Source organism: Ranitomeya variabilis, chromosome 1, assembly GCF_051348905.1.
Source record: "Ranitomeya variabilis isolate aRanVar5 chromosome 1, aRanVar5.hap1, whole genome shotgun sequence".
NCBI lineage: Eukaryota > Metazoa > Chordata > Amphibia > Anura > Dendrobatidae > Ranitomeya > Ranitomeya variabilis.
The window spans coordinates 1118908144-1118924894 of record NC_135232.1 but is presented as its reverse complement, the minus strand read 5'-3'; the positions used below and the strand labels follow the sequence as shown (position 1 = coordinate 1118924894).

The window sequence follows — 16751 nt, the reverse complement described above, 5'->3', positions numbered from 1 at the left end:
CTCCTTCCTCATTATTTCCTTTTGTGTGTTGACAATAAAGCTACATGAATACAAATTAACAAAAAACACTAGTGCGCAGAGATAGAAAAAAGAGGCAACTGGTGCGCGCACGTCAGCCGCCTGAGCGTATGACGTCACATCTGTCGTAAGATGAGGGCGGAAGTCGTAGGAAGGTTTTGACGTTAAGGGCGGAAGACGGAAGTATAGTGACACCGGAAGCGCTGTGCGGAGACTCTGTGTTGGGGTGTTCGGGTACATAGACATGGGGCTGTTCGGGAAAACGCAGGATAGGCCGCCCAAGGACCTGGTGAGTCGGGACGGGGACTTATGGAGGGGGTCACAGTGTGTTATTACATGGGCTGCTGTGTAGTGACTGCTGTGTGTTTCTGTGTATCCGGCTGTGCCTCCACTATATACACACACATTACTCCTATAGATAGGAGAGGTTTATATCTGCACCTTAAAGTGATATATACACCTTAAAGGGATGTCCCCACCCTATACGGATGATAAAACATAAGAATAGCAGTTCATGGCTGCTTACCAGGATGGTAACGTGAGCAGTGCTTTTATTATCTCTTATCTCTGGTTAATTAAAGGGACGGGCTCCCTCATTGTTGCTTTTTTTTATTATTCTGAGACTTGATGTTCACACAGAAGGGTTTTTGGATCCAAAATCTTCCTAAAAATACTTGGTAAAATCGTGGGGGAGGGGGTTCTATGTCAAATCCACTTTGCTGTTTATATGGAGGTTTTTTTTTTTTTTCACTCATGAAGACTAGAGGAAAATGTAAAAAGTGTGTGTCCGGGGTCCCCATTCTCTGGCCCTTCCCTGCATGATTGACAAGTGGTTTTCAGTAGGAAAACGGGGCAGCAGCCCAGAGACGTCCACGTGACTGTCCTCCTGTTTAATCTATAGCTGGGATTTATCAGGGGCTTTGTATATCAGTTTTATGCAAAAATCTAAAAAAAAAAAAAAAAAAAAAAAAAATAATCGCAAACCCTCTCCTACTTATAACAATGTTAAAACACAGTACACTGATGTTTCAGCAAGACCTTAAAGGGGTTGTTCACTACTAGGATAACCCCTTCTCATTCCCAACGCTTGATAAAATAAAAAACGTATACTCCCCTCCCGTGCCATCGGCCGTTCCTTCTGTGTCAGCACTCGCGGTCCTGGAGTTCCCTTGCGGTTGTTGTGAGCCTGTTGCCCAGTCAGCGCAGTCGTCAATGCCTCCGCCTTCTGACAGCTTGAACATGAAGAGTAAGTCAGGGATCAACTGCAGCCCGGTCTTCCTCTTCATGTTCGATTTGTCCAAAAGCGGGGACAGTGACGCCAGCGCTGTTTTGGCATCGGGCCCCATTTGTCATACAACCACATGGGAGCCCCGGGACCGGGAGTGCCGACCCCAGGGGTAACGGCGCCGCCACAGGAGGTGAGTAGAAGGTTTTTTTTATTTTATTAGGGCCAAGTGTGAGGATTGAGAAGGGATTGTCCTAGTAGTGGACAGCTCCTTTAAATTGCTATTTCTAGACTCAAATTGTCCATGTCAAAGATCACAACCCGGGGTGGTCAGGCTACTCACCGCGCTGTTATCTTTTTGTCTATGCTGCCCCCTATCGTTAGGACAATTACAGAATTGGCCAATGATTAACGGACAAGGCTGCAACTGTTACCACTAACAGGCCGGTTATGGGAGAACTAACAGTGAGCATATTGTATATACACCTCCGATTCCAACGCATGGTGTATACACAGTATACCCCGGTATCATCACTACTAACTCCACGATAACCCAAGAAGTACTCCCTGCCTGCACTGGTTGTTTATACAGGCTGACTGGACACCTGACAGGTTGCGTATGGCTTTGGGGTGTGGGTTACAGAACAAAAGGAATAGAACTTTGACATTTTATATTTAATCCAAAACGACAGGCAGTGTTTATAAAAAAAAAAAAAAAAAAGTATAAAAGATTTTACAAATGGGACGAGACAATACAGCATGTACAATTACATAAAAGTAAAGAGGATAAACAGACGAAAGTAACTAAACCTGTCATCACAGCCGTGGCTTCAGATTTTTGGAGGAAGGCACTCCAGGAAGCCGGACAGCACCCACAGTGAACTGTGCCTCCATGTACTGACCACGTCCAATAATTTGGCATTTGCCTTTTATGCGCTCCTAAGTTACACCCACACACCTTCTCTTGATGACTCCTAACAGGGCTGGTCATGGGAAGTGGCTTGAGTTTCAGAAAATTGAGATTCCCTAAATACACTATCTTTGCTTCTTAGGGTCGCAGGCCCTAAACATTGGCATCATATTTTTTATCATGATTTTATCTTTACGAAAGCACCAAATATCACCTGGTTTACACCCATCTATCAGACTGTTATTTAATTGGAGGGATTCTAGCAAACCCACGGCGAAGTGAGTGAGTGCGTAACTTCCGTACTCTCACTATGATGCCGAAAATCTATTTAATAAATATCGGGTCAATATAAATCCCAATATTCATAACTTCCCGTCGGAGACACAAAGTCTGGGGAAGTTCTTTCATCATAACAGCTCATTCTGGACAGGAGCCTATTGCCCCTCTTCTAATTAAACAAACGCCAAACGTCATTACAATAGGTATCCTGTCCTAATTACCTGTCCCCACCAGGGAGTCTGGACTTCTTAAGAATTTTTGTTCTGTCACGTCCTGGTTATACATAATTTCCCCTATTTTAAATTGTGTATTTCAACTACTAAAAGAGGTTTAGATTGTCAGCTCTTTTTCCTACTGGAAATTCTGTGACAGAAGAGGGGGGGGGGTGAATGCCCCCTCCCTGGAGCTGTGTTGTGAATCTTAATATTTTCTATGACATCCAACATCATGGGGAATAGCTGGTGGTCCGACCTCTGAGATCTCGGGAACTGAACTTAGCTGACCTCCATCTTAGATGGAGCAGAGATTGTGTGTTCATACTCTATGGGACACACTGAAAGTAGCCGAGGACATCACTCATCTCGACACTGCAGAGGATGGGTCCTGGGACCCGTAACCCCCACTTTGGGACCCAAGCAATTAAATTAAAGGAAAACTTTTGATTCTAGGAATACCCCTTAAAGCCAAACTGTCTCCAGTTTGATAAAAAAAAGTGGCAAATCTTTTCTAGACAGGAATCTGGAATTTAAAAATGTACAAAAGTTTTCAAACTTCGTACAAAACTTTGATAAATTTGGTTCAAATAATGACACTAGAATTGAGCAAGTAGGGTTCGTAGGACCCTGGTCCTGGCTGGGCCACTCTGGTAGTCCGTGATCAGCCGACCAGAGCCATGAGCGCCTCCTCCAACCCCAGCACCACTTCTGATTAGTGCTGGATTTACTGATCAGAAGAAAAGCTGGGGATGACTACATCTCGGTGGGGGCTCCGGACCACTGCAGTTGCCGATGGACCAGGGTCCAGCGTATCTTCTTGCTCAAATCTAGCAGCCACAGGCAAGGCTGACTTTAAAAAAAAAAAAAAAAAAAAAAAGGCCTGATGGGCAAAGTGTTCGCAGCTTTCCATATTAGTCATTTCTTGATGATTGTCTTTCCTCATTAGGTGAATGAATGGTCGCTGAAAATCCGCAAGGAAATGCGAGTGTTAGACAGACAAATAAGAGGTTGGTTATATTTGCTTAATTTTGTTTAGTATTGATTTTTTTTTTCTCAGTCTTCTCTCCCTCCCTATGTTATAGCAGCCCTACCCCTGCACTCATGGGTCCAGGCGCTGGGCCTTGTGACTCGGGCGTGGGCCCCTATAAATAGAAGCTTGTCTCAGCTCTGTGTATCTGGTTTCTCTGAAGTCGAGGTGTGAATATAGCCTCACAGGCAATGCTGGATGCATGGCAGGAGCCGGAGTCATCAGTAACATAAGGAATCGGAAGGAAAGGGCACACTGGTGACTCTCCTATATACCATACCTGTTAATTGTGCATATACATAATATACAGCCATCACTATCCTCACAGGAAACGCTGGATGCACGGCAGGAGCCAGAGGCATCAGTATCATAAAGAATCTGAAGGAAAGGGCACACTGGTGACTCTCCTATATACCGTACCTGTTAATTGTGCATATACATAATATACAATCATGGCACCTTTTGAAATTATTCCTGAAAATTAAATTTCTCTATCGCCACATTGGGGGACACAGGACTGTGGGTGTATGCTGCTGCCACTAGGAGGCTGACACTAAGTAAATACAAAAAAGGGTTAACTCCTCTGCAGTATACACCGCCCACTGGCTCCGAATAATACCAGTTCTTGCTTAGTGTCTGTAGGAGGCACACTGCATCTGTTTCTTTCCAGACGTTCTTACCCTTTTTATTTTTCTTTGCGCAAGAGGATGAAGGGGGCGACGGACCCTTTTAAGGGGTCCGATCTCCCCCGAAACACCAACAGGCAAGCACGGCGAGTTTACTCCCCGTTGCCTTTCCTGCGACGTGGGATGCTCGGCCGTGGACTTGCTCTGTGAAATCCTAGGGGAGCGAACCCTTAGGATACACAGAGGCCACCTGCCCACAGTACTGTCCGGCCGCCCTCCCTCTGTTCAACCACTAAAGGTATAGCGTTTCTGCAAGGAGCTTCCCAGTCCCTCTCCAGCCCCTCATCAAGAGGGCGCTGGATTGAGGTGGACTGCATCGACCCTCACCTTGCCTGAAGAGGATCCACAAGCGGTGAGTCTTCTGGGGTAAGGGGGGCTCCCGAGCGCACCGCGGGCTCGGCCGCATCTTGCGGCCGGGCACCGCTAATTTAGCCCCCGGCTTCTGGCTCTGCTAGGCCAAGATCCGCCCACAGCGCGAGTCACGCGTGAGGCCCCGCCCACCGCTTCAGCGCTTCTCGCACACTGCCACTTCTCGGCGGCCATCTTGCCACAACAGGGGGCCTCAACGCCACTTCTCCTCACCGGTCTCAGTGCGGCTTCTGGACACAGGACCTGAGTACGTGCGCTGCGCGCTGACACAGCTCCCTTCCTTCCGCAGTCTCCGCTTTAAGGGCTCCCCTTTTTCTGCTCAGTGCTCCGTTTTTTACTAGCTGCACAGTGCTTCGCTTTACTAGCCGCACAGTGCTCTGCTTTACTAGCTGCACAGCCTGCACGGAGGTTAACAGACAACATGTCTCTGCCTAAGCACAAAAAGTCTGCAAAAACGCATACAGTGTATACTTGCACCTCCTGTCAGGCTGCGCTACCAAGCGGGCATACTACCCTGCTCTGTAATGCTTGTGACCCTAAAAGCGCTCAGGAGCCCCCCGCCGCAATCGAGCCCGCGGTGACCAGTCGCCCATAGTGGGCTTTGTCACTATCGCAGTCTATGGCTTCTTTGACTAAGGCCATTGAGTCCCTCCAGGATCCCACCAGGAGCAGGACCACTAATCCGCCTATTCAGGAGGATTCCCCTAAAGCTGCGGAATCTTCAGCAGGCAGGGGCCGCTCTCACTCTAAGCACAAGTGGCCATCTAGGAAGCGCACCCGTAGCTCGTCCCCCAGGCCCTCTGGTGCCTCAGCGTCTGGCAGCTCCGCTTCCCGCTCTTGCTCCCCAGGCACCTCTTCCGACCAGGACGCTGATCCTGAGTCCGATGGGCCTCTAGATCTGGAGTCTCCAGGTTCAGAGCACTATAGATAGTCTCCTTGAGGCCGTCAACCAGTCCCTTCAGGTTGATGAGGAACCAGCGGCCTCCAATACGGATAATTCGGTGTCCTTCAAAAGGACCAAACGCACTTATAGGGTGTTTTCCAATCACCCGGAGTTCCAGGACATAGTCCAGCGACATAGGGAGGGTCCAGACGAACGCTTTCAAGGCAAGAGATCTCTGGAGTCCAAATATCCTTTTTCTTCTGATCTCCGCAAACAATGGACAGAATTTCCCCCCCCCCCCCCCCCCCCCCGTGGATCCTCCTGTCTCACGTTTGTCCTCTAAAACTGTCCTATCAGTGCCGGGCGGATCTTCTATCAAAGATCCCACGGACCGCCTAGTTGACAGCCTCGACCGCTCAATCTTTGAGGCTTCAGGCTCGGCACTCTTCCCCTCGTTCGCGGCTACCTGGGTAGCCAAAGCCGTGGCCTTTTGGGCAGACTCTCTTTACTTAGTAAACGCTTCCCTGGACGCGGCTAACTGTTCTGCACTTACGGCTGCTAACGCTGTGGCAATTAGGAGAGCGCTATGCCTGAGGACCTGGCAAGCGGACTTCGTATCTAAAAAGTCGCTCACGTCCCTGCCTTATCTCAGTGGCCGTCTCTTTGGAGAAAAACTGGACAAACTGATTTCCGATGCTACGGGGGGTAAAAGTACTTCCGTTCCCCAGCAGAGATTCAGACAACCGTTCCGACGTCAGCCTCAGGCCCGTTTTCGGCCCTTTCCTGGGTCCTACTCATGGCATTCCTCAGTCAGTTCCCCTGCATCGGGGCGCCGTGCCGCCAGAGACAAAAGCCCTCAGGCTTCTTACAGGCCCAACCAGTCCTGGAGGGGCCGCTCCACACAATCTAGGTCCAGGGGATCCAGACCCCAATCATCTTCTTCCAAATGACTCACAATCCCGCCCGGACGACACCAGCAAAGTAGGCGGATGCCTTCTCTTGTTTCGTCATGCCTGGCTCGCTGTCGTTCACGAGGAATGGGTCAGGGATCTGGTGTCCTCTGGTTACAAAATAGATTGTTCTTCCCTATCTAGACGACTTACTGGTCAAAGGCCCATCCTTCGAGCCTGCGAGGAGTGCGTCCGCATCTCCTTGGATACTCTCTCGGCTGGGCTGGTTGATCAATTTAAAGAAGTCATCCCTTCTTCCAACTCAACGGATTTCCTTCCTGGGCATGACCCTGGACACCTCCCTAGGGTTGGTGCTTCTTCCTCGGGACAAGGTCCTGGCTCTTCAACAAGGGGTCTGGAAGCTTCTTCGGCCGTCCCCCTGCTCCATCCGCTTCGGCATGAGGATTCTTGGAAAAATGGTGGCCGCAATGGAAGCGATTCCTTTTGCGCAAAACAAGAAAAAATCCAGCTTCCAAAAATAATCCAATTTATTGAGAGTAAAATGCAAAGTCCAAAAAAACGTGGTGAACAAGAGAGTAGCAGCAGGCTACGCGTTTCGAACAGTGTGTTTGAAAAAGAACACACTGTTCGAAACGCGTAGCCTGCTGCTACTCACCCTCTTGTTCACCACGTTTTTTGGACTTTGCATTTTAAATAAATTGGATTATTTTTGGAAGCTGGATTTTCTTCTTGTTTTGCTCTATTTACGTGATGACTGCACTGTATCCGAGCTTCCCCACAGCACATGCCTAGCAGGTGAGCTGCTTTCATTTATTTTTTTTTTTTTTTTTTTTCTTTCTTATTCCGTTTGCGCAACTACACCTCTGCCCTCTCCAGCACGCTCTTCTGGACGCATGGGACGGGAGTCCATTTTCTCTCGACAAACTGTGTCCCCAATCCCCTCGGGTCAGGCAGACACTCCAATGGTGGATGCTCCAATCCTCTCTTCTCCAAGGGAGGTCCTTCCTCCCGGTCCATTGGCTGGTAGTCACCACCGACGCCAGCCTCCTAGGCTGGGGAGCGGTTTTTCGCCATCACACTGCGCAGGGAACCTGGACTCGTCACAAGTCATCTCCTTGCAGGTCGCCCCATCCGTATCCAGTCTGACAATGCCACGGTTGTGGCTTATATAAATCATCAGGGGGGCACCTGCAGCAGAGCTGCAATGCGCGAGGTAGAACACATCCTTCGCTGGGCCGAACACAACCACTCGGTCATATCGGCCGTCCATATTCCCGGAGTGGAAAACTGGGCCACGGACTTCCTCAGCAGGCAGGGCCTCGCCTCAGGAGAGTGGTCTCTCCATCAGGACGTATTCCAACAAATCTGTCTCCGTTGGGGTACTCCGGATGTAGACTTGATGGCTTCCTGGTTCAATGCCAAGGTACCTCAGTTTGTGGCCCGGTCCCAGCATCCCAGAGCGATCGGAGCAGACGCGCTAGTCCTTCCCTGGACTCAGTTTCACCTTCCTTACCTCTTTCCGCCCCTGCTCCCCAGAGTCATCAGGAAGATCAGGGCAGAGGGTGTCCCGGTAATCCTCATCGCCCCGGATTGGCCTCGTCGGGCGTGGTATGCAGAGCTGGTCCAGCTCATCGCAGATGTTCCTTGGCGCCTACCAGATAGTCCAGATCTACTTTCTCAGGGCCCGATCTACCACCAGAACTCAGGGGCACTGTGTTTGACGGCTTGGGTTTTGACTCAAGCAGGTTTTTCCCGTGAGGTAGTTTCCACCTTGATCAATGCCTGAAAGCCAGTATCATCGCGCATCTACCATTGGACCTGGAGGATCTTCTTTGATTGGTGCAGAAGCAGAGGTCGCCCTCTGATGGTCTTAAACATCCCTACCATCCTGGATTTCCTCTAATCCGGTCTGGACTCGGGGCTTTCGTCGAGTTCCCTTAAAGGGCAGGTCTCGACCTTGTCGGTCCTTTTTCAACGTAAAATCGCTTCCAAACCTCAGGTCAGAACGTTCTTTCAGGGAGTCTTTCACATGGTGCCTCCCTACAAAGCTCCTCTAGAGGCTTGGGACCTTAATCTGGTCCTAGGCGTCTTGCAGGAATCTCCTTTCGAGCCGTTACAAGACACCTCTCTACCTCTCCTTTCTTGGAAGGTGGCCTTTCTTGTTGCTATTACCTTGATTAGACGAGTCTCGGAGCTGGCTGCTCTTTCCTGCCGGACGCCGTTCCTTACGTTCCATCGGGACAAGGTGGTCCTCAGACCGTCCCCTACTTTCCTCCCAAAGGTGGTGTCTTCTTTCCACCTCAATGAGGATATCGTACTTCCGTCCCTTTGCCCTACTCCAGCGCACTGCGTGGAGAAGGCTCTTCACTCCTTGGATCTTGTAAGAGCTCTCAGGAAGTACGTGTCCAGGACGGCATCTTTTCGACAGACGGATGCTCTGTTCGTGCTCCCGGCAGGACACCGGAAGGGACTGGCCGCTTCAAAGTCGACAATCGCCAGATGGATTCGGTCGACTATTCAAAAGGCTTACTGCGTTAGAGGCAAGCCTATCTCTGCGGGCCTCAGGGCACACTCCACTCGGTCGGTGGGTGCTTCCTGGGCCATTCGGAATCAAGCGTCTGCAGAGCAGGTTTGCAAAGCTGCGACCTGGTCTAGCCTGCACACCTTTTCTAAGCATTACAATGTCCATACTCGGGCATCTTCAGATGCAAGCCTGGGTAGGCGTATTCTGCAGGCGGTGGTAGCGCACCTGTAGACAGCAGGTGCCATAAGTTTACACTGTTGGGTTGTTATTTCCCACCCAGGGACTGCTTTTGGATGTCCCACGGTCCTGTGTCCCCCAATGTGGCGATGGAGAAATAGGAATTTTTGTGTACTCACCGTAAAATCCTTTTCTCCGAGCCACTCATTGGGGGACACAGCACCCACCCTTGTTTTGGCTTGTTGCCTATGATAAGTTTTTAGTCTCTGACATGTTGTTTCTACGGTTAAACCTTGTTAATCTCCTACTGCTTTGCTACGAGCTGGTATTATTCGGAGCCAGTGGGCGGTGTATACTACAGAGGAGTTGTTAACTCTTTTTTGTATTTACTTAGTGTCAGCCTCCTAGTGGCAGCAGCATACACCCACGGTCCTGTGTCCCCCAATGAGTGGCTTGGAGAAAAGGATTTTACGGTGAGTACACAAAAATCCCTATATTTCTCCCAAAAAATTATTGCAATTACACATTTATTATACACATCTTTATTTCATTTGTGTGTAAAGGGGAGACGTTGACTCAATCTTTGCATTGTGTATAAACAATCTCAAGGTTACAGGTCCATCTCCAGAGATTTTGATGTTCCTTTGTCCACTATGCGTAACATAATAAGATAACAACCCATGGCACTGTAGATGATCTCCCTGAACAAGGACGGCAGAGAAAAATTGATGAAAGGTTGGTGGTTCATCAACCCCAATCAAGTTCCAAAGAAGTTCCAGTTGTCCTGCAGACCCAGGGTGCATCAGTGTCAGCGCAAACTTTGTCCACATCTGAATGAAATACATGCCACCGCACACTCCGGTCCCGAGTGCCGGGTGGAAATCGTTTTGTTTTGGGCGGTCTCCACACAAAATAGAAAAACAAGACCCCATATGGTGATGGGGAAAATAGAAGTTACAACTCGCGAAGGCGGGGAGGGGGGAATTAAAAATTTTGGTTTAGTGTCCGCAGCTCCTGTGCGGGCTGATATGTCCTGAACCCAGACCCTGATTATATGGAGTATTACTTGTGTGTTTGTTTTTGTTTCTTTTATTTTTTGTGGGGATTTATGTTTCTGCATCTATTTTAGATATTCAGAGAGAGCAAGAAAAGGTGAAACGATCCATAAAGGACACGGCGAAGAAAGGCAACCGGGAGGCTTGTGTGATATTGGCCAAGGAGGTGGTGCAGTCCAAGCGGGCCGTGAATAAGCTGTATGCATCCAAGGCTCACATGAACTCCGTGCTGATGAGCATGAAGAACCAGCTGGGTAAGGGAACGTCACATCTAATGAGCCTGCGGCATGGGATTACCAAAAACAGCTACATAGTCCCGGCCTACATGTCCCCCGTAGACCTGATAAAGAAAGAGTTATGTAACTTATATTTCTTCTCGTGCATCGAGTTTGGTGCCGTATAGCATTTTTCATGGAGGCCTTCTAGGCAGAGACTGCTAATAGCAGATGTGGGTGCCATTTTTTTTTCTTTCTGCAAGGACCCTGGGTGCCCTAGCGACTGATCATGTCCCATAAGGGCCTCTGGGCGGACAAAAAGGAGCCTCCTTGCAAACACCACGATCTTGGGATTGCTGGGGGTCCCAGTGATGAGAAAGTTATCCCTTGGATAAACCCTCAAGATTGCAAGAAACCGCTTGTCCTTATGTCTGACAGTCGCTATGCTGCATGCAGCAGGACATAATTATTAATTTCTTGCTTTATTGTGTCCCTCCAGCTGTACTCAGAGTTTCCGGCTCCTTACAGAAAAGCACAGAGGTCATGAAAGCCATGCAGAATCTGGTGAAGATTCCAGAGATCCAGGCCACCATGAGGGATCTTTCCAAAGAAATGATGAAGGTAAATGTACAGAAAGTCAGAAATGGATACCAGATTACCAGCCGGCCATGTACATAACATATTTACCAGCAAGTAATTATCCAGCCTGTCAAATGTTGGATGTTTACTACCTCCTGCCCGCCAATAGATGATGAAACATCCGGGCAGTCCGCGGCTGTGTGAGTGGGAAGCTGGCTGTCAGGCACATCCGGACTTCCCATTGAGAAGGCAGAGACGGTTAATTACCGTCTCTTCCTTCCATATACTCAGGACTAAACAAAATCCGCAGCTGAAAACCAACGCTCGACATTATATTTCTAATCCCAGATCTGCAGAACTATGTGCAGTTTCCACCTTAAAAGATGGTGTAAGGTGTTCAGCCATTTTGCCTGGGATCAAGCCTTACAGGAGACGAGTCAGACAGGCAGGTCCCTGGCAGCTTCTTACCCGCCCCAGCCCGTGATTGACAGGACTTTCCCTGTGTGTATATATAGGGAGAGACCTGTCACTCCAGGAAAATGGGCAGGGAAAAGCTGCCGGGGACCCGCCTGTCCGATTAGTTTCCCGTGCGGCTCGGTTCCCGTCATTTTTTTCCCTTCGCCATATAATAGAATGCAGCCTTATTTTCCCCCAGGCTGGCATTATAGAAGAGATGCTAGAAGACACATTTGAGGGAATGGAGGACCAAGACGAAATGGAGGAAGAAGCAGAGCGAGAAGTAGATAAGATCCTTTTCGAAATCACGGCAGGTAAGGAAATAAATTCAGCCCTATAAGATATGCAGTGAGAGCTCGCAGCACCGGCTTTGCTCACCTCTTCACTGTTCAGGGGTTTTCCGTTTTTTTAAAATGAGGCATTAAAGATAAGGATGCGTCCTGGGCCATTGTTATTTATAGGAGTTTTTGCATCATAAATTGGTTAAAAAAATGCAAAATGGTTTTAAAAACAAATAACTTTGCAATTTTTATTTAAATTTAATAAAAGGAAACCTGTCAGGCGATTCTTGCTGCCCAAACACGACCCATACACGATGGCAGCCAGGTATATCATTCTCTGAAACATTCCCGTGTTACAAAGAAAAATGGGCTTAGGAGAAGATCCGGCCAGAGACTAGACTATAGTGTAGTGCCATCCAGCGCTGCTGCAGGTGATTGACGGGTCTCCGCTTTGCGTGTACATAAGAAGAGACCTGTCAATCATCTGCAGTGCTGTCGGTGTATTCTCTTTTACGGCTATGGTCCTCAAGCCGGATCCTCAAAGTATATCTTCTCTGAAATCCCGATGCATTTCCCAAATTAATACACCTGACTACAATCTTTCAGCTAGGCTGCACTGCATGCTGCACGCAGTTTGGGCAGCATGTATCGTCTGACAATGTTCCCTTTTATACACAGGTCTCCGTAGGATGGAGATGAGGGAAAGCATGTACAGTCTTAAATGGCAGAGAAAATAGGCTTTATATTAGGAAGAAAACACATGAAGATTAAATAAGTGCAGGATAGAAGCTGTGCTGATACAGAACTCGCATCCAGCCTGTATTACTCTGAGGGACAATCCCAAAAGTAAAAAGTTGAACCAGGCTGCAAAACTGGATGGTCTGAAAATGAAAGGAGATTGCAGCCTGCAGCAATTTTATTAACTAAAGGAAACGAGTTGCATAGGTATAATCATTTTGTAGTTTGTGAAGATCCCCAGGGCTGTCTGCCCAGAACGCCCTAACAACTGCCTGTATTCAAGCAGAAGGTCTATTGTTAAAATTTTATTTTCATTTTGATTTTACCATAGTTTCCGTGTTTTCCAGGGGCCTTGGGCAAAGCTCCCAGCAAAGTCACAGATGCCTTACCGGAGGCCATCGAGGATGGAGCCACAGCTGCCGCTGTATCCGAGGAAGAGGAGGAGGACTTGGAAGCCATGCAGTCGCGGCTCGCTGCCCTCCGGAGCTAATGATGCACTGTATAGACTCTCTTCTTTATTTTACTTGTAACTTTCCTTTGTGAAAGTATTTTGGGTTATATATTTATATATATATTTACTATATAAATCTATCTGCGGCTTATTAATGGTGGCAGACTCTTGCTGCTGTTTGTTATCCTCTGGTTCACAGTACTCTAGCCCTTTAAGAAGGCACACAGCGGAGATGACTGCAGACGTCTCTCGCTGTCCGCCATGCGCCCGTCTCTCTGTCCGCCATGCGCCCGTCTCTCTGTCCGCCATGCGCTCGTCTCTCGCTGTCTGCCATGCGCCCATCTCGCTGTCTGCCATGCGCTCGTCTCTCTCGCTGTCCGCCATGCGCTCGTCTCTCTCGCTGTCCGCCATGCGCTCGTCTCTCTCGCTGTCCGCCATGCGCTCGTCTCTCTCGCTGTCCGCCATGCGCTCGTCTCTCTCGCTGTCCGCCATGCGCTCGTCTCTCTCGCTGTCCGCCATGCGCTCGTCTCTCTCGCTGTCCGCCATGCGCTCGTCTCTCTCGCTGTCCGCCATGCGCTCGTCTCTCTCGCTGTCCGCCATGCGCTCGTCTCTTTCGCTGTCCGCCATGCGCTCGTCTCTCTCGCTGTCCGCCATGCGCTCGTCTCTCTCGCTGTCCGCCATGCGCTCGTCTCTCTCGCTGTCCGCCATGCGCTCGTCTCTCTCGCTGTCCGCCATGCGCTCGTCTCTCTCGCTGTCCGCCATGCGCTCGTCTCTCTCGCTGTCCGCCATGCGCTCGTCTCTCTCGCTGTCCGCCATGCGCTCGTCTCTCTCGCTGTCCGCCATGAGCTCGTCTCTCTCGCTGTCCGCCATGCGCTCGTCTCTCTCGCTGTCCGCCATGCGCTCGTCTCTCTCGCTGTCCGCCATGCGCTCGTCTCTCTCGCTGTCCGCCATGCGCTCGTCTCTCTCGCTGTCCGCCATGCGCTCGTCTCTCTCGCTGTCCGCCATGCGCTCGTCTCTCTCGCTGTCCGCCATGCGCTCGTCTCTCTCGCTGTCCGCCATGCGCTCGTCTCTCTCGCTGTCCGCCATGCGCTCGTCTCTCTCGCTGTCCGCCATGCGCTCGTCTCTCTCGCTGTCCGCCATGCGCTCGTCTCTCTCGCTGTCCGCCATGCGCTCGTCTCTCTCGCTGTCCGCCATGCGCTCGTCTCTCTCGCTGTCCGCCATGCGCTCGTCTCTCTCGCTGTCCGCCATGCGCTCGTCTCTCTCGCTGTCCGCCATGCGCTCGTCTCTCTCGCTGTCCGCCATGCGCTCGTCTCGCCTTTCTGTGGCTGGATATACCGTGACCCTGGGTGCGATCGGCGGAGTTTGCATCTGCTAAATAAGTATATAACGGTTTCTTTATATAATCTATATTTTACTTTCTTGATCCGATGTCTTGGATGATGCTCTTTTGATTTTTGTAGCACAGGAAGGACCTGTACGACACACACGTGGGTATGTGTCACCCCTGTCGACACATGAGACGGCAGATATGTCCAGCTACTAGAATTTGCCTTTTATCTACTTTATATCTAACCGGATTGGAAATATCATCATGTATTACACACTCCAAACTGTCTAGGATCCATTTATGCTAAAAAAATGTTGTTGTTTTTTTTTTTTTTTCTTTTCTTGTTTTTTTTAGCAAATTTACATCTATACATTGTAAAATGCAAAGTTTTCTAAAAATGCCAATAATTAATTCTTCACCGTTCCCAAGATCTCCGCCTCCTGTCGGTAACCAATAACTTTCCAGTTTATTCGGTCGTTAGTATGTGACTGGTGTTGGGGATCTGACGCCTCCGGATGGAGGTGAACAGCACAGATCCGTACGTTGCGTGGTTTTACTGACGCTCAGCTCCTGTCAAAGTGAATGGGAGCTGAGCCACAGTACCTGGGAATGCCCACTATTCAGTGGGGGTATCGATCTGCTATATCAAAGTATTGGACAGTTCCTTTAAATATCTTTGCAAATACTATGTCATAGTGGTCAGGACAAGGACATCTTTGTTTCCATGTAGAATTCATCTGTAAAGTGTTAATAAAAATTGGAAATCCTTTAAAGACAACTTCAGTGGGATAAACCCGTCGGCCATTTATATAATGTAAATGACAATACTTCCCATACACTTCTATGGGCACGAGGTGACTGTGAGTGATTCTAAGAGTCTCTCACTGATTGTAGCACCAGGTTATGGCCCGGATGTATTGTGGTCTGGAATATTGGGATTTTTTTTTTCCTTTGCCACTTAACATGTTAACCTTTTGTAATCCCTTGTTCTGAATTGTTTCACTACGATGACTGCATAGAAACTCTAACCTATATAAATCTTGCTCCCATACCCACTCTATCGTTATAGTCCCCCCGTCCTGGTCAGAACACTACAACTTACTGTCCGCTATGTCTGAGCACACTGACACTTTAAGCTTGAGCCAAATGAATAAGAAATTATAGGATTAGTGAGCACTACGGTTTACGTGCTAAGGACTGGGCAGGATTTGGCCTTCAGGGTATTTCATGATCTTAATTCCAGCTTTCTTATTTTTGAAGCTGCTTCTCTGGTGGTTTTACTGTCACTTTCTGCACCGGTGTCTTTTCCTTGTACTTCCAAATATATCGAGCGGGCAGCTTCCATACAAGGCCGCCCGAAGAATGAACAGGTCACTTCTTTTAACCACGTTGTGGTTTCTGAGCTCTGAAGTGGTTAAAAGAAGCAACAAAAAGCTGAACAGCGTTGTTTTGCAGATTTCATGAGCACATATGCTTAGAGGGTTTTGCCTATGAAAGCAAGTTATTACCTATGCACATTAACGATAACTTGCTGCTCGTTCTAGGCGGGATAGTGATCTCTGGGACTACCACCAATCCTGAGACGACCCATTCTGAAGCACCACCACACCTCCTCTCTCTTCATTTTCCGAGTCTACTGGAGATGGCAGAGAACAGCGCCTTCTCTTGTCATCCCATAAACAATGGAAGTCACTTTAGAGCCCAGATATGCCCATTGAAATGGAGCCCTCTAGAGCACCAGGATTGTTGGAGGGGAAGCAAGCTCCACTGTCTTACCGTCTAGAACCATCTCCATTGCAATAGATGATCAGGAGATAAGGGACGGCGGATGTAAAGCTATAAAACATGACCAAAATTCCTAATATAAAAGGATTATTATAATTGTACCTCCCTTTATTAAATAAGTCACCAGTCTTATTCTTGAATGCCGTATCCGTTGTCTTTGTCTGGAAAACATGGCTGCCTCCTTCCAAAACAATAACAACACGCTTTGGTTGTGTGTTTTTTTTTTTTTTTTTTTTGTGTTGTTTTTTAGACGATGTTTCTCGAATCCCCGGATGGACCGCTTCTTTAATAAAATATCCCCCTCCTTCTTTACTGGTGTGGGAGCCTGCGCAAATTATGTCCTGAATGAAAAATATATAAAAATAAAGATTATTAATGATCGATATATTCTCTTTTTTGTTTGTATGACACTGAAAGTTTATTAAAGACAGTTTCTAAAATGTTTGTCTAGTTGTCTATATTGGCGCTCGCATAGAGCTCAGCAGCTCCATAGGGAATGTATGAAGGAGTGGTCAACCCCTTTAATTTTGTTCCTCCTTTTGTCACCTGGGGACCACATATGTTCTATAGGCTGCTGCATATACAGCAGAGCCGAATGCACACAGACTGTAAGGCAGAATCGGACACAATTGTGTGAAAA

At 48.5% G+C, this 16751-nt stretch overlaps 1 protein-coding gene across 1 annotated transcript; it reads left to right on the top strand.

Annotated features, from left to right (window-relative positions):
• Positions 1–154: 154 nt before the first annotated feature.
• CHMP3 (charged multivesicular body protein 3) lies at positions 155–16551 on the top strand. Its single transcript, XM_077280242.1, has 6 exons — positions 155–307; positions 3594–3654; positions 10354–10533; positions 10994–11115; positions 11729–11843; positions 12896–16551. The coding sequence occupies exons 1-6, from the start codon at positions 263–265 to the stop codon at positions 13036–13038; spliced, it is 666 nt and encodes a 221-aa protein (XP_077136357.1). The 5' UTR covers positions 155–262; the 3' UTR covers positions 13039–16551.
• Positions 16552–16751: the final 200 nt, after the last annotated feature.

Coding starts and splice junctions, on each gene's coding strand:
- CHMP3 (XM_077280242.1), top strand. CDS start 263: ATGGGGCTGTTCGGGAAAACGCAGGATAGGCCGCCCAAGGACCTG. Junction 10,534..10,993: donor GAGCATGAAGAACCAGCTGG/GTAAGGGAACGT, acceptor GTGTCCCTCCAG/CTGTACTCAGAGTTTCCGGC. Junction 11,116..11,728: donor TTTCCAAAGAAATGATGAAG/GTAAATGTACAG, acceptor ATTTTCCCCCAG/GCTGGCATTATAGAAGAGAT.